At 51.6% G+C, this 15680-nt stretch overlaps 1 protein-coding gene across 1 annotated transcript in view; it reads right to left on the bottom strand.

The window, feature by feature from the left end:
* Window positions 1-15680, bottom strand: part of Smurf (SMAD specific E3 ubiquitin protein ligase) — a 110496-nt gene that overhangs the window by 53049 nt on the left and 41767 nt on the right. The window contains exon 2 of the mRNA XM_050173916.3: window positions 14127-14165. Within this exon, the coding sequence (XP_050029873.2) occupies window positions 14127-14165 (39 nt within the window). The remainder of the gene's footprint in view (window positions 1-14126; window positions 14166-15680) is intronic.

Genomic DNA, 15680 nt, shown 5'->3' with positions numbered 1-15680 from the left:
TACCACGACGGCTACGCAGGTCGTGCAATGAATGGTTAGGACAGGTCGTAGAAGTTTCCTATAAAACTTAACAGAAGAAATTTTGGCGCTGCGGTCGCTCAACTGTTCTAGAATTATGGGTAGTGTATGGATTTGCCTACAGTCTTCACGCTTGTGGCTTCAAACGTCCTCGTGGCCTTATTTATGCCGCTTTTGTAAATTTCCAAGCAACAATATGTATGTATGTATGTATGTATGTATGTATGTATGTATGTATGTATGTATGTATGTATGTATGTATGTATGTATTTATGTATGTATTTCTAAACGCATGAAGGCAACAGGGAGTTTTGGGAATTGCGCTCCAAAAGTAAAGGGAAGCCAACCGCCTGGCGTACATAAGAACGCAAAAATGTATGCAAGAACTTGTAGGCAAACAAAGAAGCAAGGGACCGCGTAAACGAGCAATGGAACGAAAAATGACAGGACGATGGCCTGTTAAGATTTGCAGAATGGGTCGCCACAGGATTAGGGAAGTGCAGTAGAGGGTGGCAGGGAATTAGGTTGGTGTGATATGAAATGGGAAAACTCGCAGGCATATAATGGTGTCGCCATCTGGTGTAAGACAGGAGTACTAACCGGAGATCAGTGGGGAGGCCTTCCCCCTGCGGTGGACGTAAATAGGGTAATGACGACGTTGGCATAGCGCGAGAGAGGTATAACTCGAGATCGCTTCGTCCTTCGGTCAATATAAAACAGACTGATCGCGAAAAGGATGAATCGCTGGGCACGGTGTGTTCGTTGGACGAGGAAAATGTCAACACCACACATGTAATTATACACTCTTAAGGAAAAACTCTCCCACTCGTGTGTACACTTTACAGCCTACAGGACACACTGCAGGATGTAATTTTGTCGCAGCAATAATCGTCCGTCGTACTTTCTTTCCACTTCATTATTTTCAGTGGGGAGGCCTTCATCGTACAGTGGAGATGCAAAGGGTAACGATGGTTTTTATTTCACATTTCATTCTAACCACCGGGAGTAGTACTATGTCAGAATTTGGCTATAGGCCAAGATATCCGACTATCATAAATGGCTTTCTCCATCTCCCTATTTTCCATCAACGACACTATAGAACACGGAAGCGAACGCAGTGCGGGCAGCGGCGGTTGATAAAGGAAACGCACTCAACATTGATAACGACTCTCCTTGGCCAAATGACGCCCTGGACGGTGCGCAGTTTTTAAGATCGTTGCTGCGGGACAACGTTATTACACCTCAAAGGATGTAACATCTTAAAGAGAATGGCTTTTCAGTGCTGGCAACGGTATTTGAGGGACACTGACCACTGCACGCGCTTCAAAAGTGGAGAGAGAAAGTGTGTGTGTGTTTGTGGCGGCAGCATGTGCTGCATCACGTGCCGCGCCGTGCGATGACCACTTGCTGCCTGTGTGTGTCTCCAAGGGGGGGGGGGGGGGGGGTATTCTGTAGGAGTCCACCTAGTGGACTGCCCATTTTGGCCACTGCTGATTGGCTAGGGTCGCTCGCCTGCTCTCTCGTACAGCTGCCGAAATGGACAGTCCACTAGGCAGAATCTTACAGAATCCCCCCCCCCCCCCTCCTGGACAGAAGCGGGCGACGGTGAAGGGAGCAGCGGTCAGCTATTTGTGAACGGAGGCGTGGCGCTCTCGTTTTTGTTGGTAGGTTTTTTTTTTTAATTGATTAAATAATGCCTTTCTGCGCTAAGGTGACCTTGGTTTCCGCTTGGCGTGAATGGAGGGCTGAATCCGCTGCAGAGTGTGCGCATGCGTGACTATATAGCTGTTTAGTGTTCGTGTGTATGCATACACGTGGATGCATGTTGTGTTCGTGGCTTGCGTACGCGTTCGTGTGTGTCTATACATAAGCGCTTAAGGCCGGAAGGCGAAAACAAAATAAGAATGTACTCTATCTTTCCCGCGCCGCCGGTGAGGGCCGGTGTTCTCAAGTTCGGTGCGAATGAATGAATGAAAACCTTTCCCAAAGGAGGTATTCCGGCGAAGGTGGAGCGCTCAGTCCAGGTCCCCTGTGGCCTTTGCTATCTTGCTAGCTCTGCCAACCAGCTTGAGATGTTCTTCAGACTTCGAGCAGGACAGCACAGCTCCCCACTGCTCCAGTGTTGGCGTTTTGAGTACTGGCGCTACCTTTGGTTTTTGGCAGGCCCATGTAACGTGGTAAAGCGCTGCGTGTTCCCCGCATAGCGGGCATTTATCGCGAAGCGTCCAGGTTTCTAGCAAAAAGTCGTCTCGTGCACTCTCACGAGCGTGACACCGTGGTGCTTGCACATAATAGCTGCGCGCGAGTTCAAAAATCTCCCTACCCCCCCCCCCCCCTCCTTTCACAATCCGGTAAAAGCCAGCGTGCACAGCGCACCGTGACCGGCATGCATGGCACGCAGTCGCTGGGCACGCGAGTCGCCTCGCTCGTGGGGGCCCCGCACACTGCTCGTACACACGTTCGGACACGCGCCCCAAAGTCGCGGGAATTTCCACCGAGGTCGCGCCCGATTGCAGTGCACACACGTCTGGGCTTGCGCGAGACGGTCCCGCAGCAGCAGCCGCCGCCGCTGGTTTCGTCGAGACGCGTGCGGGCGGCGTCGCAGGGAACTGGTTCGAGGACCGTATGTGAAAGTTGCTACCTTTACCGTCATCAGCCTATTTTGACGTCCGCTGCGGGACGAAGGGGCCCTCCCCCGGCGATCTCCGATCAACCCCTGTCTCGCGTCAGCTGACCTTGCCTTCAATGCCTGCGAATTTCCTAAATTTATACCTCGAGTACCACTTCCTCCCTCCCTTAAGCAACCCGTTCTGTATTTCAGGGTACTATACACTCAAAGTCCCAAGTTCGAATCCTCGTCCAGGCTACTACATTTCCAGGTTCGATGTGGTGCATGAAACCTGTTACGGTTGGCATGTAACACCCCGAGCAAAAAGGATGCTCGAAAGACCCTGCTCAACCGAAACGGAGGATGGATTCCTAATTTGCTATGGTTGTCTTGAGTGGCTGCCAGTCTGGCGGGCGCCCCGCAGTGTTTACAGGCCCCTTTGTGTGTGTGCGACCAAGGGGAGAACCCTTTTCCCAAAATGTGCGACCCTAGGAGAGACCCTTTCCGCGAACCAACGTCGCCTAGAAGAAAGGATCAGCCGTCCATCCCGGACTCGCGGGTTGCCACCAGGGGAGGCAAGCCCGGGCAACGTCGCCTAGAAGAAAGGATCAACCGCCTACGATCCCCCACCCGCGGGGTGCCGCCAGCCGAGGCAAGCAAGTGCAACGTCGCCTAGGAAAGTGGGAGCAGCCGCCAAGCACCGAAGGGAGTCAGTGCATGTCACGTGACGTTGACGTGGGCAAAATCCCGCCTACGATTTTAGTGGGCCTATTTAAGGGGCCCCACAATGTACTTTTTCAATACATTCATTCTCTTCTTCTTATCCTTCACCAACCATTGAATAAACAGTACAAGTTTCGCACTAGAAATCGTCTCGTCCTTGCCTGGTCGCTATGGTCTACCGGATGCCTGCAGCCCACCGACAACGCCACGCTAGCCAATAGTAACACCGGTCGAGGTTCGGGAAACAGGCGTCGCAACAAACAAAAAAAAATCGCCAGGAGCCAGTGAAGCTGTAGTCCTAGCCAACTTGTCCTATGCGTTGACTGAAGTGTTGCCCTGATCGGCACAACGTGCGCCACAACGCCCTAAATACGTGAAAATACTTTGAAATTCGTGGCATCACATTGAGGTATCGACGTGGGGTTCCGTCGTGATATTCAGAGCAATGAGCATTGAAGTTTGGCCTTCCGTTCCTCTCCTAGTGACCGATCCTTTATTCACTGCGAAACTAAGGAATGAAGAGTTTCGAACAGAATACATATCAGTCTAAATTAAACTGATTTAGCGCGGCTCTAGGATGGCGCATCGTCCGGTCTCCTTCCTCCGTGTGTAGTTAATTTCTGCTCCTCTTCAAATAACTACGCGTCTTTTTAGTGTCGCGTTAACGTCCCGAAATTTCAGGGCGGTGGTTTGGGCTATTATAGCCGGTTGGACATACTTAAACTGACAGCGAGAGAAATGAGATCTTCGGGCACAATAGAACAAAAGGGACGAAAAACACGTGGTTGGTCCCTTTCTGCCCTCTCGCATACAAGTTAATGTCTTCGCGCGGTGTGGCTTAATTCTCGAAACTGCACAGTGGATTACGAGGGGGGTTGCACTGGAAGACGTCCGAATAATTCCCACTACACAGTGAAATAGTTTACACCCTTAAGAGTGCGTAAGTGTTTGAATGGGTCTAACTCACTCCCTTACACCCAAAAAGAGTGCAAGGATGTGAGTTACAGACCGACTTACACCCATATTACACACAATGAGGGTGTAAGGGTGAGAGTTGTAGGCAGATTTACACCCTTACTGACTTTTAGGGACGTAAAGTATTCTGCAGTGTATACCATGGGGTTCTTTAACGTGCAATGACACCACTGGCCTGGGGCTCTTACGCCATATCTGGCCCTTGCGCTACAGATCAGGCATCGTCGTCATATATAACGCGCACTCAAACGCACGGTACACGAACGTTTTTTTTGTTTTTTATTCGCTTTTTTGTATTCAGCCCCCATTGGAATTATGCGGCCGGGGATCACACCCGCGACCTCGTTCCTAGCAAGATTGCACGAAGCATTTCACTATTCGTGCGCATGGGATCCAGTTAATGAAGAAGGCTGGCAAGATTTACAAAATTTTCTTCGAAAGAAAATTCCTCATATCATTGCCGCAGACGATGCACGCCAGGGACAGAGTTCAGGCTGATTTATACCATACCATGTATACCGATGAACATACCATGAACATACCATGTATACCATGAACATACTTATGTATACCGATTGTCAAAAGCTTCGTTATATGCAGGTCGACGCGTGCTGGTCGAGCTGACCATGCAACTCATCCAAACCCAGAAGACGCCATAATATGTGTCACGTTGCGACCTCCCCCTTCACGACCTGCTTGTATACGCTTCATAGGCCGTGCGCTTAAAAGCCCAGTAACCGTCAACCAAATGGCTCGCACGAAACCTCTGTTTGACCCAACCCGCCGTCGTTTACACGAGCCAGCCAACAACCACCGAATTAAGGCCCGACACGGTCCGTCGTCCCCGGTCCGATCTCCAGTCGCAGCAGCTGGATCGCGAAGGGGCGGTGGCTGTGCGCACGTCTCCCTCTTCCTCCTCCGCGCTGTCAGCGGGCTACACAGTTGCTATATGCGCGGTGAACTTCTTTCGCGAGTGTCCAGAGCGGACGTGCTCTTTTTGACCTTCACAAAGAGGTCCGCAGACCACCAGCAGGACCTCACTTCAAATGGAACTCCTGGCAGCAGCAGAACAAGAAGTTACGGCACGCCGGTGACTCTCGCACATCGGACCGCTCACTGGAGCACGCGCGGAACATCGCGGACGGTGCTCGCGGAAACCCGCGCACCCGGACACGCAAATTAGGAGGAGACGATCTGCGGGAGTCGCCGTCGCCACATCCGCATCATAACAAGCCAGCTGTGTTCACCCGGCGAAGGGTCATCTCTCTCTCTCTCTCTCTCTTACACTGGCGGCCGCCTTTCTTTCTACACAGCGGCGCCGGCGCCGGGACGACCTGTCTGCGCATCTGGACCAGTTGGCTCTCCGGTTCGTCTCCTTCTGCGTCGTCGTAGTGGTGGACCGCGTCCAGGGGGCAGGAAAGAAAGGTGTCAGAGATGAGATTGAGGGGGATCAAGGACCAGCTGGGTAGCACGGAGGCGTTAGCCCCCCTCCCTGCCCCGGAGGGTCACTGCGCCACATAGCAGCAGCAGCAGCAGCAGCTGTCACGAGCTGAACACACACATCCCTGCCGCATGACTGCCGGCCGCACAGCCGGTCCTATTATGAACGCCGCTAATACGACCCACAAGAGCAGCAACGGCAACTGCGAGATGGGCGAGCGACAGCTGGTTTCTTTTTCTTCTTTCTCTTTTTTCGGGGGGGGGGGGGGGGGGGTTAACGCGACGACACGCTCCAGCGAGCCCCATCATACGGCCCGTGCGCGCGTTTGGCCTCTAGTTTGGCTCGCGGGCACGGCGCATCATGCAGGGATGCATGCTCTCGTCGCGCGAAACAAGTGTGTGCGAAAAAGACCGATCCGATCAATACTACAGTGGTTGTACCGACGACACAATCTGACAAGCTTCCAACAGGTCCGATCCACTACACAGCTGTATCAGAAATAAAGCAACCACCGACAGGTTCCAATTAGCAGTCCCGAGCTGCTGCCAGCTTTGCGACGCACGACTACATGGCATGGTTCAACCGACAAACGCATTCAAATTTGTACTTCTGTAGTGCTTCTGTATAGCACTGCGTAAAAAAAAAAAAGAGCTGTCGTTTTTAGAGAGCACCTCCAATGGTTAAGTGCCGATGCGTGGTTTTTTTTAATTTACTGCGGTCATCGGTATAAAAACGTCTCGACTGGTAAAATAGACATTTCGTTAAAAGCACAGCGCTAGCTGTGCGAGACATTTTTTGTACGTATCTAAGTCTTCGTCAGTTTCGTGCACTGTCCTCGTGTAACGATGAACTATACCAACAAGCGCAACTCGAAACGCTGCTCAATCAAGTATGTAACAGCTTCTAACAGGAATCTGCTAACCATTCAACAAACTCAAGCACGTGTCCATCAAGCTCCAATAAGTGTCCACTATAGTTTGCAAAATGTATCCGTCAACCTTCACACGTATTCAAAGCTAGGGTACCGCAGCCAACGAGCGCAATGACCTCCGATCGACGCATGGTTTGGGGAGGAACGTCCGCCTGAGGCCAAATAAATGTCATTGTAGCCTCTGAGACTATAGGCAACGGAGGCTCTGCGGCATCTGGGAGAGGCGTAGACGGCTTAGTTTACTCAAGGAGTATGCAGATTTTAATGAAGTGAGAGGGGAGTAGAGAGGTTAGCCAAAAGAGCGTGTCTCTATAGCCTGCTACTTATCACCGGGGTAAGGGAAAGGGAGAGGTAGGCGACGATACAAAAGTCCAATGTGCACCGTAGTGCAGCTGTACCCCCACATTACCCACCGAAACGTCAACAAAGCCGGCCACGTGGCATGCATGCATGCATATGGCAGTGCGACACCCTTTGCTGAGTAAGCGAAAGAGAGAGGAGGAGAGAGTTCACTGCACACGATGGGAATGAACTGGATCGCGACCCATTTCACCGCTTCGTGGGCAGCAGCACAAAAACAATAACAGCTCGTGGAGTCATCGCTCCGATGACAACGACAAGCACTCCGAAGAAGCCCCCCAGCGACAAAGAAGACGTCGGGCGCCATGTGGCGGACGGGCGGACGCCGCCGCGCCTTCTGCGCAAAAGGAAATGTACAAATTCTCGGGGCGCGCCGAAGGAGCTTGTCGCAGCTAGCTTAGCTCATTAGGAGACGCAGCCGGCCGACGAGTACGACGCGCCGCCGGGGCCGCTTTTTAATCCGCGGCCGGGCGTGACGTCATCCGTCCGGCACGGAACGCGGGGAGGTCATCGGACGCACGCCCCAAGCCTGTCCACCACCACACCGCGGCCAGGGGGAGGGGGGACGGCTCTGCAGCCGGCCGAACGGAGCGGCGGCCACCGCGGTATTTAGACTTGCCACCCTCCTCTCTCGCAATGCCAGAGCTTGCAGCGGAAGCGCAGGGTGTGCTTCAATTCCGGGCGTGCGCGGCTACTTTGCTGTTGTGGCCCGTCTTCACCTGACAGTCGCCCTACTGGGCTCCGCAGACGAACGGACGCAACGATGCAGGCTGCTCTGCTGTTCGCGAGCAGACGACACGGGCGAGTGACTCAACCGGGAGCTGTGGGACGGAGTGCGCTAATGCGAGCGCTGTTAAGCCAGACTTAACGACCGTGTTCCACGGGCGCGCTGACGTGGCATCCGCGCCAGAGCTTACAAAAAGACTCAGTGCTGTCGTCAACACCGCCCAACGTTCGGAAACCCGCGAGATTAACTAATATCACAAAACGGCCTGCGCGCTCGGTCGAGAGACCCACCAGGGGGCTTTGCAGGCCATCACCGGGCGCAATAGAGACACCGCGCGCAGCTCTCGTGCTGGCCTCAATGAGAGAGCGCAAGAGATGGCGGGAGGGGGGAATGGGGCGCCTACTGGACACAAGAGGGGTGGCGAGTCCGCAAAACGGAAATTAAATCTGCGACGGGGAACGGCGGGGGCAGCAGCAGCAGAGCACCGCGGGAATGTCCGGTCGCTCGCCGCCGCCTCCGGCGGCATGCCATCCGCGCTTCCCTCTCCGGCCCAACTATTTCGCCGCCACACAAACGATAGACACAACCTTCGCGGGGCGCGCGAAGCAACCGAAAGCTATACTAAACCCGAAAGCGGCGGCGGCGGAGGGCATCCGCCGCCGCAAGCTGCAAAGACGACAACAACCGCGGCTAGAAAACAAGCACCGACTTGCACGGAGCAGGCGCGGACGCGGCAGTTCGTGAGAAACGAGGAAAAGAGAGATACCGCAGAGGGGAGGGTGGTGGGGAGGGCACGACTGCCGGGCCTGCCCAGAGCCGCGATCTTTGTTTTCGCGTTTTCGCTAGGCTCCACGAGATGAGTGAAAACGGAAAACGGAGACGAGCGAGGCATATAAACGCAAGACCGGGAGAAGACGAATGAGAGAGAAAGAGACATAAAAAGACCAGGATTAAGAGGTACGGCTGCTTACGTGTACCCCACACACGTCCCAGCATATGGCATCGACAGAAGCGTAACGGCAGTAACCGGTTGTTTTATTTCAAAACGAGAATAAGGAAATTCCCGCTGGCTGCACTGTAGCTGTCCAGCCACGTCTACTGACACCTGAACGACGGTCTGCAGAGAAGGTGCAGTTAACGGGGGAAGGGGAATCTGGCTGCAAGGAGAGAGGGCGGAAGGAACAAGGAAGAAAGGAACCTATCTTTGCACAATATACATTCGCATGCGTTTCGAGGCAAACGACCGGAAGCCCGGTTCTCCGGGTTTCAACTGTTTCACCGCCGTCGCAATCGCCACGTCACCCGATTCTCTCCTGCCGGCTGAGGAAGGTCGGCCTGATCCGCTATCTGAATGGCTGACCGGCGGAGTCGTGCGCTCGGCGGCAGAACCCCGTAGCCACGGCGACATTGTAGCGAGTGCAACGAGAGGTAAGATAATAATAACAATAATGATGAAAAATAAAACGAATGCCGGACCTCAACGATTACTCCTGATGTCAACTTAACGCCAACAGCAACGCGGTCATGTCTTCCACAACAACTTATTCATTGCGATACGCGCAACGCCTTCCGTCGTCCGACACAGCATTGCCTGAACGTTGGCCACAGCTTTCATCTGCCTGTGCGAGCAAAAAAATAATAACAAATAAAATACTTAAAAAAGGAAGTAGGCCCGAAATGCGCGCGATAATGAAGTGGTTTCTCGCCATCTACAGCTCCCAGCTGCACATTACCGCGCGGACCCGAGTTAGAAACCCGGCTCGGCAAAGTTTCGTTTTCCTCACGCCCTGCGGCGACGGTGGACCCGAGGAGGCCTAACGAGGACATCCGTTAGCGTAACGGAAATGACGTGCGACTGACCAGTTTCGAACTTCTCCAACTGCCTTTCGCAGTAAGAGGAACACTGCCTTACCAACACCCGAGCCGGTACAAGTTAAGCATTCGCAATAAGTAACACCGCGCATGCCGAGCGACTGGACGAGGACGGTTGACCCACGCGCACGCACACAGTACACTGCGAGTGTGACGATTTCCTATCCGTCCCCGTCCAGTCACGCTGCAGCACTAGCTGCGTCGTCACGAAACCCAACCGACTGCATATACAGCCCGCCGACGTGCTTTAACGAACGAGGAATAGAAACGAACCGAACGCAAAGCCTAAACCTGCACTTTGCAGCCAGACGGGAGCGGCGAGTCCCGACAGGCCTGCAAACGAGGCACGTAGGCCCAGAGAGCAGGCGAGAGGAAACAGACGAGACCCCGCAAAAAAAAAAGCAAAAAAATGCACAACCGCAGCGGTATACCGGCAGCGGGATCGCTTTTACCGATGTTTAACGACTCGCATCACGTGAACGAGGGACAGTTACCGGCCCGCGGGCAGGTCGGAACAGGTAGCGCCGGTTAAGACGAGTATGTAGTATACATCTACACACATTTAGTTGGTTTCGTTTTAAAGCACGCATCCCCCCCCCCCCTTTGGGCAGAACGCAACCGACGGCCCTCCCTCGCCGCGGAAGGGCCGCCCCGCACGTCTGGCCGAGGTCGGCGGGAGGGCGTAATAGTAAAAAATCCCGAGTCTCTCTCTCCGTCGTTCGAAATGCCCGGCTGCCCGCCCGCCCGCCCGCCCGACGAGGCACCGCGTCGGCGCAGAGCACCACCACCACCACCACTACACTACGCCTCTCCGACTCCTCGACCGTTCTTGAGCCTTCGCAGAATCGCTCCGCAACGAGAGACGAGGGGCGGCGAATTAATACGACGGCGCGCGCCGTCGGTATAATGGAAATCCGTGTCACCCGGTTGCACGCACCGCGACGTCGCCGAGTCACCGCGGAGGGGTTGCGTCCGGGACCGGCGCGAGTTCAACGAAGTGCCCCGGGGGCCTCCGAAATCATTCGTTATACAGGTCATTTCGTTGTTAAGCTCACGCACCGCACAGCTTGTCGCTATAGAATCCGGACGGAATTATTCCTTCGTTATAGAAGCCATTTCGTTGTATAGAGGTGTTCGTTGTATGGAGGCGCTCGACAGTGTATAGAATCTCTGTCGAAAGTATATGGGCTCTATGCGCGCGTTGCCTACGACCGCCACGCGACTACACAGGGTTTTTTTAAAACAATACTCCACGGGAACCTGATCACATATATAGGAACGACATAGATGCTCAAGGCGCGGATGAGCCTATGTGCTTTAGCCAAAGGCTGCACGTATAACACCAAAGAAAAGAAAATTAAAGAGAAAAAAAAGACTGACGTCTTTTATGCGGATCTAGCTACAAGCTCCTGAAGATGTATCTGGCATTTCTGTGTTGTTCTTATTAAAAGAGTAATTAGTAAACAACAAACTTTACGGCTACAATATGCCAATACAAGGCTTGGTTTGTAAGGAACACTGAAAGCCTCACATTCAGTTGTTTGCAACGCGCTACCTGTTGTGCAGTTATTATTATTATTATTATTATTATTATTATTATTATTATTATTATTATTATTATTATTGGTGTTGTTGTTAGTGCCTTTTGCATGACCACTTTCGGTTACTTGCGACCATGCAGTGTGTCGGAACGAAACAAAAACAAAACAATAAAGATAATATTTTTTACTGAAGCGAAAATGTAACCGAAACTTTCCTTAATATTTTGTTTCCGACTGAAACAGAAATATCCTTTTTTATCGGTTTTCGGTTCAAGAGTATAAAGTCCACAATTCGAAACAACCGACGTCAGGCAACGTCGACATTAGCAAGTATTTCATGGGGGGGGGGTTCCACATAAGCGCGTAACTCAGGCAGGATAGCCGGTCAAGCTCCAAATGGTCTTTTCAAATGTGCTCTGTAGGTACGACTAACAATTGAAAAAAAAAGTTAATTAAACAAGTAATGACTCAATAAGACGACAAATTACTGGAGGATTCTCCGGGATGCTGCTAACAACATACAGCTGGTTTCATACCTTGAAAAATGATTTCGCATTTTTTATATTAATTATACCTTCTCCGTGTTAGCTTGGACACCCGGCATACGCACCCCGACACAAACGAAACAATGTAATCCGTTTAACGCTGTCCGCATTGACGAGCGTCGTATGTTTCTGCATTCTAATTTAAACAAAGGGAGTACAGTTGACTCCTATTCGAGGGAGTAACCAATTCACCTATACTTGACTCCCATTATGGTTACCCTTTGCACTCCCTGATGCAGTGTAATTTTTAGTGCTGCCGACTCCTTTTTGGGGGAGTAATAAGAGGAGTGAACTTGCTCCGTCAGGGAGTAGGCAGTACCACGACTCTTCCAAAATGGAGTTAAACATGGTACGAGCAGTTTTGGTGTACTCTGGAGCAAAATATTTGCCAGTATTTGCGCTCTCGCATCTAAAACGGAGCAGACATCACAGACGAAGTCGGCACGAATGCTCGTGTTACAGAATGAGCTCATTAAGAGCTATAACATTCAAAGGGAGAAAGACTCTCAAGATGAAGTCCATATAGATACTCTCGTAAAATGAGCTTAGAAAAGTGTTAACGCACTTGAAAGGAAGACAAAACATAAAAGGCTGCAGGAATTCTCGAACAATTGGCGCACATGTAAGTGCTCTTGCATTCAAAGTAAGAGAAACATGCAAGAAAAATACATAAAGATACATTGATTGCTGTTCTCTGCAAACATATTCCTTTGGTTAGCGACACAATTCAGGTTGTTTTCTCGCATTTTCCTCCTTTTTTCGAAAATGCAGGGTCGTGTGGATGGATAGGTGGATGGATAACAAGAGCATGTCCCCTTTAGAAAATGGGTAGTGGATCATACTTTTCCATTGTGTTTTATTATAGGCCCTCTTAAGATCCGTAGTTGGTGTTAACAAACCATCAAACTTCAAATTAAATTTACTGCCCTAAAAAAAGGATTGTCTTCCGGCTCTGTGTGTTCTCTATGCATACAGCATACAGCATTCCAGCCGCCATTTGACTAGTATTTCCTAAAAAGTAGATTGAATGGCCTAAACAAAAAAAAAAAATGTCTGCTCTTCGCAATTGGCAGAATTAGCCTCGTCTAATTCGGTGCAGTGGTTGCCGAGCAAAGTCATTTCTCCGTTCCAAAACATTTACACAGGAGCAAAGCTTCTCCTTGAACAGTAAAACGGGATCTCATAATCAGAAAGTGGTTTTGGCACGTAAAACCCCATAATTTAATTGTGTGTGGAGAATGTTGCTAGGCAGTTCAAAACAAGTTTAATCCACCAACCCTTGCATCACCTCGTGTGTGTTGGGGCCGTCTAACCTAACCATCTTTGGGAAAGCACGGGGAAGGCGGCAGAATGAAATTAAAGACGATGAGCAAAACGAGAACAAGGTAAAGGTGGGAGCCAACGTTTCGACAAGTGGACTTGTCTTTTTCAAGGCGACATATGATTTCCTTGGCACAGTGTATGCATGACCAAGGGGGCAAAGCGAGTAAAACGGAAACAGCGAAAACAGGATCAAAGGTAGGGGATGCTGTCGGCCGCACGTACAAAAGAACACAAGGGACGTACACAGGAGTTGGGGTATACGCAAACTCGCTTGAAGACGCCGTTTCTAAAACTTGGAAAACTCTTGTCAAGTTACCGCGTTACACCAGCCGTACATAGGCAGCCGGCCAACTCGGCGTCAACTATAGCCGCGTATCCGAGAACGTGGATGACGACATACCGGAGCCGCCTATGCATGGCGCAGCAACGCGGAAGCCGGCTACATGCACCGACCTCCAGCGTCCCCGTTCGCTATACAACATTCACGGATAGGCACAGCTTGATGGAAGAGGGATTTCACGCCGGTGGAGGATTATATACCGCCTTCCTAGGGTTAATACTGCTACAAGTTCAGCGAGGACTTTGTTTTTAATGCGGCGCGACGGCGCCGCATTATCTAATCACCAGCGACGGCGCTTCCACAGTTATGAAAAAGTGCAGTGAGGAACAACCCTCGTTCGTTTGCTTAGCCGCTGGTTTAGTTTAGTCTCACCTTCCTCCTGGGGGCCGATGCCTCAAGTTCGGCGATGACTCACAATGTGACAAGGACGTTCACCAGTAACGGTGCGTCAGCAGTTAAAAGGGACACAACGAGTCAAATTAGGTGGGACGCGGGAGTTGGTTTAGTCTGGCGTTTGGTGAAAAGAGCTGGTTCCCGAAGCGTCACCACCAGACACGCACACACAGGGGAAGCCCTATACGAAAGTGATCACGAAGACTTTTTCGCACGTTGCTAGAATCTCCTCGGTGAGATTAACATTACGGTTGCGACGCAGACAAGCTGAAAGGGAAAGCGTGTGGAGACCTAATAACCAAGGGAACAAGACTTGCGGCAACACTTACGGAAGAAGTCTTTCTTGCACAGGTTCTTGGCACACAGCACTGCGAATGGGAAAAGAGAGGGAGAAAAACACATGTTAGCGAGGTTGATCACGTGACACGTAACAAGCGCTTGCTCAAACAACAGAGTTTTAGCTTGTCGGTAAACGTATTACAGTTACCGGAGACGCGGCTGGCAACACGCAGCAACGCTTGTAGCGGCGCTATACTGTGGCGCGGAGTTTAACCAGACAGCTCGTAAATTTGTCATTGCCAGTGGTCGGCCATATTCGACGTAGAGCGTCGGCAGCAACAGAATCGTGAAAATGCCGCCTTCTTTTGTGGTTTTCCTTCAATGAGAAAACTCACGCGACACAATAACGCTTCGAACGTGTCGTAGTTGGGCAAGCAACAAACAAGTGGTAATAAATTTACCGTCACAGACTAAACTCTCTAATGCACCACTCGATATACACACACAATGACGATGCTATAGTTAAGCGTGGCCAAGGGCGACTTTGTTTCGCCGACATTTGCGCGTACAGAAAACACGAATATGGTCATTAGCAGGCGCACAAGCAGCGGCTTTGCTTGTGTAAAAAGCCGTGGACTACGTTTAGTGGCTGTAGCCCATTTTCGCGTTCTACCACGAATGTTCCATTAGTGTGAGGGCATGTGCGTAGCCCACGTAAGCATGCGCTACCGTGTAGCAACATTGTCATCGCAAGAAAACGTATAAGCACCCCGCAAAAGAGAGAAAATCGCGGTTTCCCCGCGAATCGCCGGGTTTGAACCATGCAGGTACAGAAGGCGGAAGACGGGACAAGGCGCAAAACTGTTACGTAAAAAAAGAAAAAAAGCTGTGGGCGTAATCGACCCGTGCGCTGTGGAATGACGTCACAGAGGGCGCGGGAAGGAAAGAGGAAATCTTCCGATGCGCACGTGCGCGCGAGGCTGCGAGATGACGCGAGACAGCGTTCCTTTCACGCGAGCGTTGCGAGGCGCCTCGAGAGAGACGCGTGAACGACACGTTTCCTTGACTATTAACATGCGCCAATAGAAACTGCGGTTGCGTCACTGCCATTCAACCCGTTGACCAGCAAGGAAAGGCCTCCGAGATCATAATAAGACCACAGTTTCTTGCTTCTTTTTTTTCTAACTTTACAAGGAAATATGGCGCAGCAGTACGTCCGAACTTGAGGAGCCACAGCACAGTGGCTCGAGTCCGGAAACGCAGGTCAGAGCCGATGCCAGCCGGACCCGACCGCGTTTTCATGCACCGACCAGCCAGCCCCTCGCAGGGGGGTTAACTGGCCCTCGCTACCTCGTCTCGACCCGCTAGCGCCGCCAAGTCGACTCGACCCGACTTCATCGAGTCAAGCTCGTACCGTGGGAAAAAAAAGAGTACACTTTATTTTCTCAGATTCCCTAGCACGGAAAATACAGGCAGGCCCCACTTCGATGTCCATTCGTCTACCTCTCGTGTACCCTGCGGAGTTCGACAAGAAGCGAGCGCAAAGCGGCCGTGGCTTCGGCGGCGAGAGCACGGGAGAAGAAGACGGAGTGCGGGCAGACAGG

This window comes from Dermacentor andersoni, chromosome 8, assembly GCF_023375885.2.
Source record: "Dermacentor andersoni chromosome 8, qqDerAnde1_hic_scaffold, whole genome shotgun sequence".
In the NCBI taxonomy this organism is placed as follows: domain Eukaryota; kingdom Metazoa; phylum Arthropoda; class Arachnida; order Ixodida; family Ixodidae; genus Dermacentor; species Dermacentor andersoni.
This window is presented reverse-complemented; position numbering and strand designations above follow the sequence as displayed.